This window comes from Pagrus pagrus (assembly GCF_965226575.1).
Source record: "Pagrus pagrus genome assembly, chromosome: 6".
In the NCBI taxonomy this organism is placed as follows: domain Eukaryota; kingdom Metazoa; phylum Chordata; class Actinopteri; order Spariformes; family Sparidae; genus Pagrus; species Pagrus pagrus.
The window spans coordinates 28,455,928-28,472,307 of record NC_140190.1 but is presented as its reverse complement, the minus strand read 5'-3'; the positions used below and the strand labels follow the sequence as shown (position 1 = coordinate 28,472,307).

Below are 16,380 nucleotides of genomic sequence, written 5' to 3'. Positions count from 1 at the left end.
ACCAAATGACGCTACAGTAAAATTAGCTGGTACAGGAAAACAGGTTCCTACCTTCTGGACACGTTTCTACAGTCACGTTATAATAAATCACAATCAAATCCTGACTGTTTTGTCACCCATTTTTAATTGCAGACGTCAGTTGACAATACAACAGCAGGCAGTATATACAAACGTGTAAAAAAAAAAAAAAAAAGGTTAGCTCTGATGTTCATCTTCGCTGTCATGACGCAGAAGTTCATCCATGTCTCTTTGGCCTTTCCGCCATTGTCTCATTTTCATAGCCATCTGTAGACACAGATGCAGTACAAGTCAGTTTAGTCTGACAATATATTTGACTGGGTGTGTGCAAAGGAGCATGAGGTCACAATCTGTACCTTGTTTAGGTGGCTTCCAAAGGGCAGGACACCTCACTCACTTTCAAAAGAGGACCAAACACCACCTGACAAAAGGATAAGAAAAAAGGATTTAGAAACACATTACTAACGTGGCTGTGTCTGAAGCACTCCCTCCCCCCGCCTGTATATTGGTCTGTGCTGCTAGCCCCATTAGCTGTCCCGGGTGTTAGCAAGTGCTAATCTCTCTCTCTCTCTGTCTATCTCAGCAGCAGCACGTCAAAGAAAAAGAAATAAGCGCTGGAGCCGCGGACCCATAACCGGCTGTCACCGACAAATAAAGCCTCGACCGGTAACAAGAAAGATGGCTGTGTTGTGAGGTAGCTCGATGCCAACTTCGACTAGCATTAGCGGTTAGCATCCGCTGCTAACACCCGGCCGCTCCCCAGCTCAACACAATGGCCCTCCTGCTCGTTAACACTGGAGGCCTGTTGCCGATAAGGGTCGTGTAATGGCCCACGGCTCCAGCGCTTCACTCCATGTATTTATTTTTCGCCGGTTTCGTTGTACGTTAAACAAAATTGGTCGTGTTCAAAAGCTAACGTTAGCAGATGTAATGCTAATTGTAGCAACAACAGGTTTGAGGCATAAAGCTAAAACGGCAAACGCTATAAATGCATAAATGAACATAAAATTAACTTATGGGTCTATGTGCTGACCGAACTTACCTGCAATTTAGTGGACGACGCTGATTTTCGGGTTGTTGTAGAGGTCGAAGGTGCACAGAGCCGAGCGGCCATTTGCTTTCACTGTAGAGAAACACCTGGGCCAATGGGAGAGGCTCTTATGATGTACGTTGATGACGCAATGCCTCAGCCAATCACAATGGCGTTGACTGTAACATCCCCCCCCCCCCCCCTTCCCCAAAGGCTACACCTTTATTGTTGTAATAAACAGAATAACACTATTTTAAAAGAGAAAAACAAAAATGTAAACAAACAAAAATATTACTTTTATTCAAAAATAATGTGTAATCACAAAATATGTCATCATGCCCATACTACTACTACTATGATAATAATAATAATAATAATAATAATAATAATGTAAATAAATAAATTACATCATGTCAATTACCTGCACCTGTCTTAGACGTCGAAATAAGTGACCTAGCCCGACGTTCAAATGTTCAACTGCATATTGACGTCCAAGTGGGGTCATGATTAGACGTCCAAATAGCAGACCTAGTTTGCACGTCGTGTAGTGGTCCAGAATTGGTCTTGGACCGACGGACGCAATATAGACATGATCTGGACGTCTATCAGACGTCTAATGTTTGGTGGGAGGTGAGGAAGTGCAAAACTCACTTTCATTGTTGTTCATGTTTATTTCTCTTTCTATGGATTTGTTCTTTTAAAATAGATTTTAGGAAATAACCATCCAGTCAATCCCAAATGTACTGCCTTCTGGATAAGTCAGTTAGAAAACTGTGACGCTCCTCTGTGATAAATAAAAGTAACCACAAGAAGAGTGAAACGACAAACTACTACAATTCATGTGCCATTGAGTCCAATCTTGAGCCTGTAATGTGAAAGCCACGGGACATGCCAGCATTTCAGATTTATAGTTAGTGGCAGGGGAGTTATGGTCATTGTCTTGGATTCTTGAGGTGAAGTAAAAGTGATCACCAAGCACCGAACAGCTGTAATCGCTGTTGTAGCTCTTGTTACGACAACAGGGTTTTAAGGTGGTAGAGATCAATCTAGCTGGGGAAAAATGAATCACTATGTGTAAAGGCAACACAGAATCAGTGATTTAAGGAAAAACAGGCTGACTAAACAACAGCAATGACACATGACAAAGGTGTGACGGGTTGTAAACATCTGCTACCTGTTCTTCTTCTAACCAGTTTTCTGGTTGGTGGGTGTGTCTTATTTTATCATTCCACTATTACAGAATTTCATAGCGACACAATTTCAAAACTGATGACAATCTGTTTTGAATGCAAAACTAGTTGGTACTCCTTTATGATGATTGTTCAATGATTTGATAGACAACACCTCCATGCCTCATTTCCATTTTTACAACATGTCTTGCAAAAACAGTTGCTTATTTGACATTTTTAAACATTACATATGTTTACTTTTGGGTGTTTTGTTAAATGTTCCATATTAGTGTGCTCATTAGTGTGTGACTGACTTCACAATTTCATTGAATTTGTTTCAGAGGTACAGTGTAACAAACCTGACATCCAAGATGCTGACATTATCCACAATAATAAGGAAAGTTACAGCCACAAGGAACAAGTCCAATTTGAATGCAAGAATAACGTGAGAAAACGTTTTACTGTTACCTGTAAGCGCGGTAATTGGATCGAGGTTCAAAGTTGTGCAGGTAAGAACGTACAACTACAATAAATACATTCCATCCTTAGTTTAGTTGGATTAATCTAAATAAAAATCAGGTTTCTACTCGATGGACGGTCCCTCCCATCAAGACTTTCACAAAGTCACAGACAGCTTTAAAGAAGATTCCAGTTTTAAAGCAAAATGTACCCCGCTGCATTTTTGAGATTTTGAATGTCATTAGGTATGTATGGAAGAATTGGAATTTAAGATTTCTAGGTTTGTGTTTAGCCTTTCAGTGCCCTTTGTACAGATGTGCAGCATATTCAAAGGCTCTAGGACGCACCTGAAGTCACACCTATATTTTGTGCAAGGTATCATGGGAACTAGAATAATGTGGATAGAGTTTGGTGCACTTACCAATTCACACATTTTCTTTAATTTATTGATTTGTTTGTTTTTTGTTATTGTTTGATTGCTTGTTTGTTTGTTTTTTGACAGGCCAGCTATTGAAACAGAAACTGCTAGAATTTCAGAAACATTTTATCCAACACTAAAATGTCTCAGGCGGCCACAACTCATTCAGAACAGCCTGTCCTCACTCCCAACGTGTCAGTACTGCAGCCTGGTGGCCTTATGCATCTCAGTTTGACACTGTAGTCACTCCCATGGCTTCACTTCTTGAAGCACCCCTGTAGTGTAGTAGTATTAAGCCTGACACAAGGGGCGGTATCTCACCTACACAAGCCTTTATATATACTATATATGAAATATTTTGTTTTAAAATATTTGAATGTGACAGTAACAGCTGGAGGTAGTCTGACTGACTCCATAATTTCATTGAATTTGTTTCAGAGGTACTGTGTAACAAACCTGACATCCGAGATGCTGACATTATCCACAATAATAAGGACAGATACAGCCACGAGGAACAAGTCCAATTTCAATGCAAGACTGACGTGGAAAAACGTTTTACTGTTACCTGTAACCAAGGCAATTGGACCGAGGTTCAAAGTTGTGCAGGTAAGAACGTACAACTACAACAAATACATTCCATCGTTAGTTTAGTTGGATTAATCGAAATAAAGATCAGGTTTCTACTCGATCCACGGTCCCTCCCATCAAGACTTGCACATTTGCTTGAAAATGATGCTTGCAGCTCATGCAGCATGATGCAGCCTTGGAGAACAGTTCTTGTCTTGTTTTAACACCACAAAGAGTCTTAAAGCCTCACTTGTGGCCAGATGAGGCTGTACTTGAGCTACTTTGAGCGAAATGCCAGCATGCTAATGTACTCTGACCCTGACAGTGCCAATGTATATCAGGTATAGTGTTTACCAGGTTAATGTTAGTGTAGCGTGTTAGCATGTTTATATTTGTTAATTATTACTAAAATAGAAGTACACCTCCTAAAAGCACAAAAAGGGTGAAACCCTCAACTACTGCAATTCATGCTGTATGAAAGCCTTCCCCTTCACTTGATGAAATCCTTATAGCAGTCTGAGGACAGCAGATCAGATATGTGTCCAATCTTCAGCCTATAGTGTGAAAAACATGCCTTACTCAAGCTAAAAGGCATGACACATGCTGATCATACGTGAGTACTTTGATTAAATCATAAATACACTGAACCAACAGGCTAGTTGTGGCTCTAATCCTCCCGCTGTGTCCAATTCACACAATGTCAATGCTTATGCATGATTTCAAGACTAATGTGTTTATGACCAAGATGCAGTGAAATTTTAGATCTGTATTTAGTGGCAGGGGAGTTATTCAAGGATCGTGTTGATCACATTTTTATGACGACAAATCATTTTCAAAAATAAAACATCTTAAGGCCTTGAAGAATGTGCATAAATAAAAGTATCTCTTTTCCTTAAAAGCATTATCATGATTGTGAATCAGTAATTTTAAAATTATTGTCGGGTCCAAAATTATTGTGTTGTTTATTTCTGTGTAATAATTCTGACAGTTGGTTACAGATTGTAAAAAGGTTTATTAAGCCAATAGTATATCGCCGTTGGTATCACGTAGTGTCTGTGTTTCTTCAGCGACAAACAGTCTTGGTTGTTGCCAGTTTTTGGGAAAAAACATAAAAATGGCTGATTATGCCCCAGTATACTGTACTGTCCTAAAGTTAGCCTGCTAGTTTACATTTGCTAACTAAGGTTTACAACTAGATAAAGTAAACAAAATCCCTCATCTAGATTTAACATAATCAACTCCACATTTCTTTTCATTGGACCTGACATTGTCATGTCTAAAAATGTGTTGATACTATCTTTGTATTTATGCTATCTGAATATAAGTTCTTCATTTGTTCTTCATTGACAGCATGTCCAAAACCTGATGTTTCCAATGGATTTGTTATAGTTAGCAAAGACAACTACATGCTGTCCTACGCCTGCAATACCAGTTTCAAGCTTTTCACCAATGGCTGGTGGGGTAAAGCCAAATGTCTTGGCAGCAAGTGGTCTGGACTTGAATCAGTTCAATGCATCGGTAATTATTCTTTATTGGCTCCCAGGTGAAATTGAAATTTAACTGAGGTTTTGGAATCGGTGAAGAATTCCTGAGGACATGAAACAATTGGTATTTCCTGAAAGACAGATCAATCCCACTCTACATTGGAGTAAATGCATCTCACCCATTCTTCATACAAAACAAAATCCTATTTGGCCGTAGCAACAGCATATTTTACAACAGGTTACATGAATGAATTATGTGTTGGATTGAATTTGTGAGATCCCTGTGAGATGCAGGCTGATTTTAAAAGATGTTAATTAATTGGTGATATCTTATTAATTAGCCTTAACCTAATTGTTTGTTATTGTATCCACTCCAGAGAAAACAAAGTGTGGAAAAATTCCTGCAATCCCTAATGCAGATACGAAACCTCAACATAGAGCTTATGAATCAAACGAAATAGTCCCGATTATTTGTAAGCCGGGATACCAAGCTCAGGTTGAACACTTAAATTGTCAGGAAGGAAACTGGATTTCAATTGGAACATCACTCGAAACAATCTGTACACGTGAGTCATTTTCAGTCCTGTTTTATCAGAGGTAAATATTTATAAAAAGATTACAGGGTGTAACCTAATGCTGTCCATGTTTCTATCCCTTGCAGCTAGTGCCAATTCCTGCGATCACCCACCTAAATTTGAGAATGCTGTTGTTGTTGGGACTTTATGTCAGAAGATATTCTTGTCTGGATCTGTAGTGAGTTATAAGTGCCGTGCTAAGTATACAACGGATGAAGGAAACACAGAAACACTTCGATGCGACAATGGGCAATGGGAGAATAAGAGCATCACATGCACACGTAAGTAAATTGAAAAACTTTCACAAAGTCACAGACAGCTTTTAAGAAGATTCCAGTTTTAAAGCAAAATGTACCCCGCTGCATTTTTGAGATTTTGAATGTCATTAGGTATGTATAGAAGAATTGGAATTTAAGATTTCTAGGTTTGTGTTTAGCCTTTCAGTGCCCTTTGTACAGATGTGCAGCATATTCAAAGGCTCTAGGACGCACCTGAAGTCACACCTATATTTTGTGCAAGGTATCATGGGAACTAGAATAATGTGGATAGAGTTTGGTGCACTTACCAATTCACACACTTTCTTTAATTTATTGATTTGTTTGTTTTTGGTTTTTGTTTGATTGTTTGTTTGTTTTTTGACAGGCCAGCTATTGAAACAGACAAACACATGTGATTTATCAGATTTACAAAGGCAGTAGAAAGATGTTTTGAACATCAATAGATGAAGATGGAGAACTGTTAGAATTTCAGAAACATTTTATCCAACACTAAAATGGCTCAGGCGGCCACAACTCATTCAGAACAGCCTGTCCTCACTCCCAACGTGTCAGTACTGCAGCCTGGTGGCCTTATGCATCTCAGTTTGACACTGTAGTCACTCCCATGGCTTCACTTCTTGAAGCGCCCCTCTTTAAAGTGCGCATCGATGCAAGTATCGGCAAAAATTTGTGACAATATCCGGCCGTATCAATTTTTTGAACTTTTGGAGCCGTGGCGCCGGCTTTCTGTGTGAATTACACTCTTTTACACTCTTTTTTGGATGTAATTTAAATATTGGTATTAAAAAATGTTTTAATACATGATCCATGTCTTAAATAAATTAGGATGTTATGGTATCAATCTGAAAGGTAAAACCATCGAATTTTACTCAGTGGCCTTTGTGCCCTGTCATGTGGCCTTGGTGCCCCTAAAAAAAAAAAAGTGAAGGCCAAATGGCCTTGCCCCTAAAATGACGAAATTCCAACCCTGTCCGACACCCTATTGGTTTGTACGCGATCCATCGCCCCTGCACGACACAAATCACGTCACACTCCAGCAAGGACATACTGTAGCAGACTTTATGTATGTAGCCTAGTACGAAGACGTCCGTGGCAGGGACTCAAGAGAACTCGAGCAAAATGTCACAGATGTTAATGCTCAGTAGTACACATATATGGTTCTTTAATGTATTGTATGCATTGTACTAAAATACGTTCATTTACAATGGGCATATATGAGGCTGAAACAGGTAGCCTAGTGCATCCCAAATCTTTCAGCATTAACATTTTAATATAACATTATAGTCATTATGGCCTTTAGAAAAATGTTTTTTTGGGGAGGTGGGGTAGTGCACTGTAGGCCCCTGTGGCGCAGCCTAAGCTTTTGTCCTTAATGGCATTTTTTTCCCTTTCATTACTTTTTACTTTTATAATTTAATTAGTTTTGAAACCAGTACTTTTACACTTTTACTTGAGTAAAAAGCTTGAGTTGATACTTCAACTTCCACAGAAGTATTTTTAAACCCTAGTATCTATACTTCTACCTGAGTAATGAATGTGAATACTTTTGACACCTCTGTGTGTAACAAAACTGACATTCGAGATGCTGACATTATCCACAATAATAAGGAAAGTTACAGCCACGAGGAACAAGTCCAATTTGAATGCAAGAATGACGTGGAAAAACGTTTTACTGTTACCTGTAAGCGCGGTAATTGGACTGAGGTTCAAAGTTGTGCAGGTAAGAACGTACAACTACAACAAATACATTCCATCGTTAGTTTAGTTGGATTAATCTAAATAAAGATCAGGTTTCTACTCGATCCACGGTCCCTCCCATCAAGACTTGCACATTCGCTTGAAAATGATGCTTGCAGCTCATGTAGCATGATGCAGCCTTGGAGAACAGTTCTTGTCTTGTTTTAACAGCACAAAGAGTCTTAAAGCCTCACTTGTGGCCAGATGAGGCTGTACTTGAGCTACTTTGAGCGAAATGCCAGCATGCTAATGTACTCTGACCCAGACAGTGCCAATGTATATCAGGTATAGTGTTTACCAGGTTAATGTTAGTGTAGCGTGTTAGCATGTTTATATTTGTTAATTATTACTAAATTAGAAGTACACCTCCTAAAAGCACAACAAGGGTGAAACTCTCAACTACTGCAATTCATGCTGTATGAAAGCCTTCCCCTTCACTTGATGAAATCCTTATAGCAGTCTGAGGACAGCAGATCAGATATGTGTCCAATCTTCAGCCTATAGTGTGAAAAACATGCCTTACTCAAGCTAAAAGGCACAACACATGCTGATCATACGTGAGTACTTTGATTAAATCATAGATACACTGAACCAACAGGCTAGTTGTGGCTCTAATCCTCCCGCTGTGTCCAATTCACACAATGTCAATGCTTATGCATGATTTCAAGACTAATGTGTTTATGACCAAGACGCAATGAAATTTTAGATCTGTATTTAGTGGCAGGGGAGTTATTCAAAGATCGTGTTGATAACATTTTTATGACGACAAATCATTTTCAAAAAAGGCGCTAGGACGCACACCCATAATTCGCGCAAGGTATCATGGGAATTAGGAATATTATGGATATAGTTTGGTGCACTTACCAATTCACACACTTTTTGTATTTATTGATTTATTGTTTTTTTTTTTGTTTTTTTGTTTTGTTTGACAGGCCAGCCATTGAAACAGACTAACATATGTGAGGCTGAATATGCACTGATTTTGGCTCCTAGATTTTATTGGCTTTACAAAGACAGTAGAAAGATCTTTTGAACATAGATGAAGACGGAGAACTTTTGGAATTTCAGAAAAAATGTATCCAACACTAAAATGTCTCAGGCAACAACTCATTCAGAACAGCCTGTTCTCACTCCCAACGTGTCAGTACTGCAGCCTGGTCAGTGGCCTTATGCGTCTCAGTTTGACACTGTAGTCACTCCCATGGCTTCACTTCTTGAAGCGCCCCTCTAGTGTAGTAATATTAAGCATGAACAGCGAGAACAGTCAAGGTGGTTTGATGGGTCATACACATTACTTGCCTCTCGAGACCAGAGTTTGTGTCCTGTGTGTGGTCAAAAGTGAAGAGTGATTTGTTTTACGTTAATCATGCTACATTAACCTAAAGTATGATCTTTTCCTAAACCTAACCAAGTTCTTTTTGGTGCCTGAACCTAAATAAGTCATTTTTGTGGCTGAACCTAACCAACCTTCAACCGTTTCACAACAGTAGGAATAATCCAAAAGTCATCATTGTGCAGCATTGTGCTGCTAAATGGCACCGACAGCAAGACGTATTTTAGCAAACCTAAAAGAAAGCCCACTTAAAAATAAAAAAAAATTAACGCATTTTAATCGCACTTATATTTGCACCGCGGAACGTTTCTCACTGGATGAGTTTCAGGCGTACCGATTATACTGGAGCACAATTATTTAACTAGTTAAAAAGCCGCCGACACTTGGGGTGCGTCTCAGCTCGGGTCAGTAAAATTAACAGGCTGACAGTGACAATCACGTGAAACTGAGGCGAACTCATTCATGGTTGCCTCTGATTATACTGATAATAGCCTACCTATTAGCTTCCAATGTAGACGCGCGACATGTGCGCTCACAACCCATAGCGGCGCGTAGCCGCGTGCATTCGGTGCGACGCCGTTTTTACCCCCCGTGCATGTCCGTGGAGCTGTGCGCCGCGGACGTGCACGGTTCCCTACGTTGCTGTGTCAGGCAGGTGTTTCCCACAAGCTCTGCCCTGTTTCAAAGGTGAAGGAAGCCCTAAGTGGAGAGACGTCGCCTCCGCGATGTAGAATGTGTTTATAGAGGAGAAACACACATTTCAGGACCGCTGACTTGTATCATCAAAACAGACACATGTAAACACAGAAAGCTGAAAATCACTGGACATGTCTGTTGGGATTATACAAATCAACAGTGTAAAGTAGAGCTGTCAAGATGTATGCAGTAGTTAATTATTGCATATCCTACTGTACCTATCACTCCTATTGTTTCTGATGTACAGGTGCATTAGAATGTCATGGGAGAGTTTATTAAGGCCTATGTCACTAATTCAATTCAAAAAGTGAAACTAATACATTATATATATATATATATATATATATATATATATATATATATATATATATGTCCATTACACACCGAATGAAACATCCCATGTCTTTATTTATTCAGTTTATTTTAATAGTAATAATTATGGCTAACATTCAATGAAGACCTAAAATTCAGTATCCCCAAAATTGTAAATATTACAAAGGAACTTTTTTTTTCTTTCTTTTTTTTTTATTCAGTCATTTTTCAATGGTATACTAAAACCTATATGAAAAAAATTGCTTCTCACTGTTCTCAGGTCAAATATTTATATGCGATTAAAAATGCGATTAATTTCGATTAATTAATTACAAAGCCTCTAATTAATTAGATTAATTTTTTTAATCGAGTCCCGGCCCTAATATAAATATATATATATATATATATATATATATATGTATATATATATATATACATATATATATCCAATAAATGTCTGCTATATTTTTAACATTTTTGGTGCTTTAGTTTGCCGTCAGACAGCAGCTGAAAGTCCGACCCAAGCAGCTGATCTGCAGTGCAATACAGCACACGGCTGGCACAGCTGCATAGGAGCTGAACTGGATGGTGAACAGGAATATGGACATGGACAAGGTTGAAGGAATGTAGTGCCAAAGGAAAGAGGTGGCTGACGGCAATGTAAAGCACCAAAAATGTTCAAAACATAGTGTACAGTTAAACGTATATATATATACATATATATGTATATATATATATACATACATACATACATACATATATATACACACTGTATGTTTGGCAGATGGACAGTGGAGTGCTCCATTCCCAACATGTGGAGGTAATTCAATTCTGTCCTGTTGATCCTTGTAATATGCAATGGAGAAAAACAAAAGATCTATGACCCAGCTTGCGGAAGTTTCCCATAGTGAGCAGAGAGGATTTGATCTGATGCTTCCCTGCCAAAGAATATTGTAATTTTCTTGGTGCTTCTTAGTGTGTCAAGTTTCGTAAAAGTGACTGCAACTTAAGGCATTTTCACAGGTATGTCAACATGTGACTGCAAAAAAACACTGTAACTGCCTTTCAGAGTGAGAGATCGGTTTTTTTGTCTTCCCAGGTAAAAAAAAAATTTAAATTGCACCACAATAATGTTTAAACTTGTACATTCTTTTAGGTCCGGATTGTAATAATCCACCCCCCCTCACAGATGGAGACACCAGGGAAAGTCTTCGAGGCCGTTACAGTCATAATGAAAGGGTTGAATACGTCTGTCAGAATTTATACCAAATGGAGGGAGAGCCTTACCAAACCTGCAGAAATGGCGAATGGTTTGGAAAGATGCGATGCCTCAGTAAGTTAAAAATCCCTTTACATGTTTCATGTTGCGTTCAGTGCTGATTTTACTTAAAACATGTCCCACCGGTGTTGCAGTTTGGTTAGTAGTAACAGGATTTAGTGATTAAATTAATGAAAGAACTTTTACTCAAGCCATGTACATCAGTATGAGGTGCCTGTCCCTTATGTGGGTCTTCTCTTTTAATTCCACTTTATACTTCTACTCAACTACATATTAGAAGGGAAGTATCATGCTTTTTACTTAAAGGTGTACAAAGAAATTCAAACTCAGAAAGGTAGCATTTACAATATTAATAAGGATTAATGGTAATGATACAAACTGAGACAAACCCTGATCTCAGTGCTGTGAAACGGCAGAGTAAAACTCTTGGCTGTTTTAATTAGTAGGCAAGTTTTGTTATTGATCGATTAAAGGAAAGACGATTTTGAACCGTCTTAAGTCCCGGTGGTGAGAGGAAACACATCAGCGTGGGAACAACGAGTGAATACTCGTTAGTTCACTCTTGTTTTACCTCGGTTTCAATCACTCTCCCTCTTTGCCTTCTTTGCCTCCTCCATCAGCAGGGTTATTGCTCTTTCCAGTGTAGAGTTTCCACACTTATGCCAGTTGTTCCACTGTTACCTGGGGATACTGACCAGGGAAAACAACACTTCTACCTTCCTTTGTGCCATAATGCTGCCTTCATTTCGGTGGGCAGCCTGTATAGCGTAGTGAAGGCAAGGTCTGTCGGGAATCTGGATCCTCATCGAAAGTTAATGTGGTCTATTCTGGGCAGAGACCCATCCTCAATCCTCTTTTTTTTAATATATATATAATTTTCTGGTCAGTTGTGTTTTATATGCAAAATATTGTAACAGAATATGTTCCTTGTTACATTTAGGAAGATGCATTTAGTTTTAAAACACTGAATATATGTATTTAAAATAATTGAATGTATGTTATAGCCAAGATTAGCAATAATTAAATATATACAGTATACTGTACAGTCATCCCTGATATTAACAAAGTCTTATTTGTCTGTTACTTCTTGCAGGACCCTGCACTGTGGATACTGAAGCCATGAGCAGACATAATATTGTCTTCAAATTTAAGGGTGATAATAAGCTGTATGCACCCCATAATGATCATATCACATTCGCATGTGTCAGTGGAAGAAGACCTGGCACAGTGAGCATGCGTCAGCTTTGTATTGATGGTGTGATAGACCTGCCTACCTGTCACTAAATGTTCAGAGTCAACTAGTGGATGGGCAAACATGTAAATGATCCACCAAAGTAAAAAGTTAGACCAGTTATGTACTGATTCACTGTCTGTTCTTGAGTGCTTTGTTTGGTCATTTCAATAAAACGTGTACTTTCATTTGGTCTGTTTAATACCTACAACATCATAGGCATGAACATACGTTATGAGGGTAAATTCTACGTGTCACATCTTATTACTTTCCAGAGGAAGTCCACGTGTTGAAATGACAGATTCAACAGACTCACTGTTAATCACTGTTGACGGTTCTTATGCGATGAAATATCTTACATCCTGCAAGCTGCAGTAACAAAAACAAAATCTAAACATTTCAAGATCATTTTGTCTAGAAGTGGGTTACAGATAGTCAACTAAATTGGGGCTCCATCTAGCCGAGACGTCCAGATGATGTGTTTTGCTTGCTGGGAGTAATCATATTGTCTCTCATTCAACCCACAAATGGACAAATTATTCAAATGATGACACAAATTTGTGTTTTGCGACACGATGTTGTAACCGCAATCTAGCTGGTTGCTGACAGTCTAAATCAAGGCTGTAGACGAGAAGTTCTAATTACATTCATTGATTGGCTCGATTTCAAAGGATGGGGCTAAAATCAGGCTATACACAGCCTGTCCAATTTAGAGCGAGCTCATTGCAACACACAGACCATGCCGAAGAAATTATACCAACACTTTGTATTTATAACTGACACTATAAACGTGATGTGGTAAAAACTGCAATAGGACAGTTTTGGCTAGAAGTGGAAATAGCAGGTTCTGTTGGGAGCTTGATTGTGGCTGAGCATCGACCATGTCAAAGAAATTAAAATAAACACGCTTTAATCACTGTCGACTTTTCCTACGTGATGAAATATCATACATCCTGCAGGCTGCAGTAGAAACAAAAAAGAAATCTTAGGGATGATCTCAACATCCTTTTGGCTAGAAGTTGTACTCTGCCTATGTTTTTAACTTTTGTTTTGTTCTCATGTATTATGTGAGGCTTATTTTAACCTGTGTTTTATGTGCAGCACTGTGTCCCCTTGCTTAGATAAGTGCTATAAAAATAAAGTTATTATTATTAGTAGTAATACAACCCCTAAGTTAGGAACCACTGGAATAAACTACCAAACTCTAAGAAGTAGTTTAAACTAACTCCACCCCGACTGACTACAACAGTGAAAAGGTGCTGACACAATGATACATCAGTATTAACAGTCTAATGATGTCATATATAAATCATCAGTTACAGGGGGCACTTTTACTTTGATGCTTTAAGGATATTTTGCTGGTACTTAGATCAGTCATAAGTAGGATTTTGGATGCATTCTAATGCATGGAGTTTATTTTTACATTGTTGTACTCGCACTTTCACATCAGCAAAGCATCTGAGCACCTCTTCCACTGCTGTATGTATGCAGAATGCCATAAAGTCATTCCTGCAATTAACAACATTTGTCTATGATCTCCTGCAGGCTGAATGGTGATACCATTAGAAATGACCTAATAATGGATTTAAATTTTGCCATGACTGAAAGCCCATATTCAGCCCATAGTAGTGAACTTGAGGTTGTGTGTGTGTGCGTGTGTGTGTGTGTGTGTGTGTGTGTGTGTGTGTGTTGTGACGGGATGAAATAATTCCCCGTTCACGTGACTGCCAGGTGAAGATACGTCACCAGTGTCATGGCGTCGCCGGTAGGAGAGGCGATAGACACGTCATAAGTGTCATGGCGGCGCCGGTAGGAAGAGCGAGAGCAGCAGCAGCAGCAGGAGCAGGAGAGGAAAGAGAGCTGGTTGTCTCTAAGTAAAGTGCGCGATTCGGGTCGCGGAAGCGGCTTAGTGGAGAAGTGGAAGGACAGGTAGTTAATCCCGCTCGTCCGCCACGTTTGGCCGTCTGAACTTCTGTTACCGTCTCCTTGCTGAACTTCTTGCTTGTTGTTCTCCGGAACCCCTCTGACTATTGAAATGACTGACGTGACTGGTACATTTGAACGGCTCCCCCAGTGGCGTGTGTGAGTACTACCGATCGAGTTTTGTTTGGATTACTTTTGTTTTTGCCCTTTTTGCTGGATACTTTGGGTTTTTTCTGGTTACCTTCTTTTTTGTTTCCTCAAGATCGGATTGTTTTGTTTAAATGAACTGAGATAAGAACTCCAAGAACATTGTTTATTGGTTATGAACAATTTAAATACATTTTTGAAAAGAAAGAAACAAAAGCTTTTCTTGTGTCTTGTTTCATTGCCTTTTGTGCTGGGTACAGTGTGCTGAAATATGTTTAAAATATGGTTATGTGCTTAGTATGAATTACTAGGAAGGTACATATCCTTTGTGGGGGGTATATCCATAAGTGTGACACAGACAGACTCATTGTCAGGACACAGACGCCTGACTGGCACCCCAGCATTAACTAAAAGTCACCCTTTAAAAACCGTCACATATAAAATGGCACCCCAGATGGGACCCACATCTCCTGTCCCCAGCTAAACAAGGAATCAACTGTGAAACAAACAAAGGAAGCAATAAAGCCAAAAACACACAAAAAAAAAAAAAAACAAGGAAAAAGCTGCTTGCTCTCAAACAAAACAAAACCAACCAACCAACCAACCAACCAAACAAACAAACAAACAAAACAATAAACACCCTTGGATCTGGAAACAAACGAACAAACTAAACTACAAACTCAAAAATCAATACAAGCAGCAAACAATCAAACAAGGACTGGAACAAAGGACACAAAATGGCGGACAGTCAGAACACGGAGCATGTCATACAGAGGAACCCCAGTGAGCCAGGAACTCAGTATTCCCTACTGGAGATGGATCTGGAGTTGGATCCGGATCTGGGCGGGGACTCTATGCTCCTTCAGCCATTGATTCCCCTGCCGGAGGTGAACCTAGGCCTGGGAAAGAAAGAGGTACATGAATTGCTGGCAGAGGTGAGCAAGTGCCACCAGGAGGAGCTAAAGAGCTGTCTGGAACAGAGTAAGAGTGACATTGAAAAGGTGAGCCAGGAACAACTGAAGGGCCTGGAGGCAAAACTGGACAAGCAATTTCAATACATTCAGAGTCAGTTCACTTCCACCATAAACTGGCGCCTCAAACAATATCACACAGAACTTGTGGAAGATTTCAAGCATGTACTCACACCATTGGTCTCTACACTGCAACACCTCGAGGAGGAGGTGACACACTGCACGGTCAGTATTCATACTCTAACAGGGGAAGTGTCAAGCATTCGCAACAGTTCCATCTCCATGCACCCCCCCATACTTGTCCATGCATCTGTACAGACCCTCCTTGATGAACATCCACTATTTAGACCAACTGCTCAACCAGCCCGTCCAAGGCTACAGTCCACAATGTTCCCCAGTGTTACTGACGCAGAGCTCATCTCCCCTGTGTGTGCTGAGACTCCCCCTGCGGCTAAAGTTATGTTCCGCGGACACAGCCCTATCAACCTGCAATTCCCCATGTTTGGAAGGATAGATGATACACAGGACCCTCTACTTTACCTAGAAAAATGTAAGGATTTCTTGGCACTCCACCCGCTTACTGATGCAGAGGTCATCGCTACCCTTCGTAACGTGCTCCATGGAACAGCCCATGATTGGTGGGATGTGGCCCGCTTGGAGGTTGCTACCTGGAAAGAGTTTGAGAAAAGATTTACATCTGCTTTCCTGTCAGAGGATTATCAGGACGAGTTGGCTGAGAGAGTCAGAACACGC

The 16,380-nt window shown here is 39.7% G+C and overlaps 1 protein-coding gene and 1 long non-coding RNA gene across 2 annotated transcripts; one reads left to right on the top strand and one right to left on the bottom strand.

Moving 5' to 3' along the window:
* Positions 1–1,142, bottom strand: LOC311259151. Its single transcript, XR_014622838.1, has 3 exons — positions 1,061–1,142; positions 375–439; positions 1–285 (listed from the first exon to the last, which is right to left on the bottom strand). It is a non-coding gene; the product is annotated as an uncharacterized lncRNA (long non-coding RNA).
* Positions 1,143–2,566: 1,424 nt separating this feature from the next.
* On the top strand, positions 2,567–12,586 carry LOC311258115 (complement factor H-related protein 1-like; the record flags this gene model as incomplete). The annotated part of the gene is made up of 7 exons (XM_084354163.1): positions 2,567–2,726; positions 3,533–3,700; positions 5,012–5,179; positions 5,523–5,711; positions 5,807–6,001; positions 11,233–11,409; positions 12,564–12,586. Exons 3-7 carry the CDS (start codon positions 5,068–5,070, stop codon positions 12,584–12,586), a joined length of 696 nt encoding a protein of 231 aa, XP_084210289.1. The 5' UTR covers positions 2,567–2,726; positions 3,533–3,700; positions 5,012–5,067.
* Positions 12,587–16,380: the final 3,794 nt, after the last annotated feature.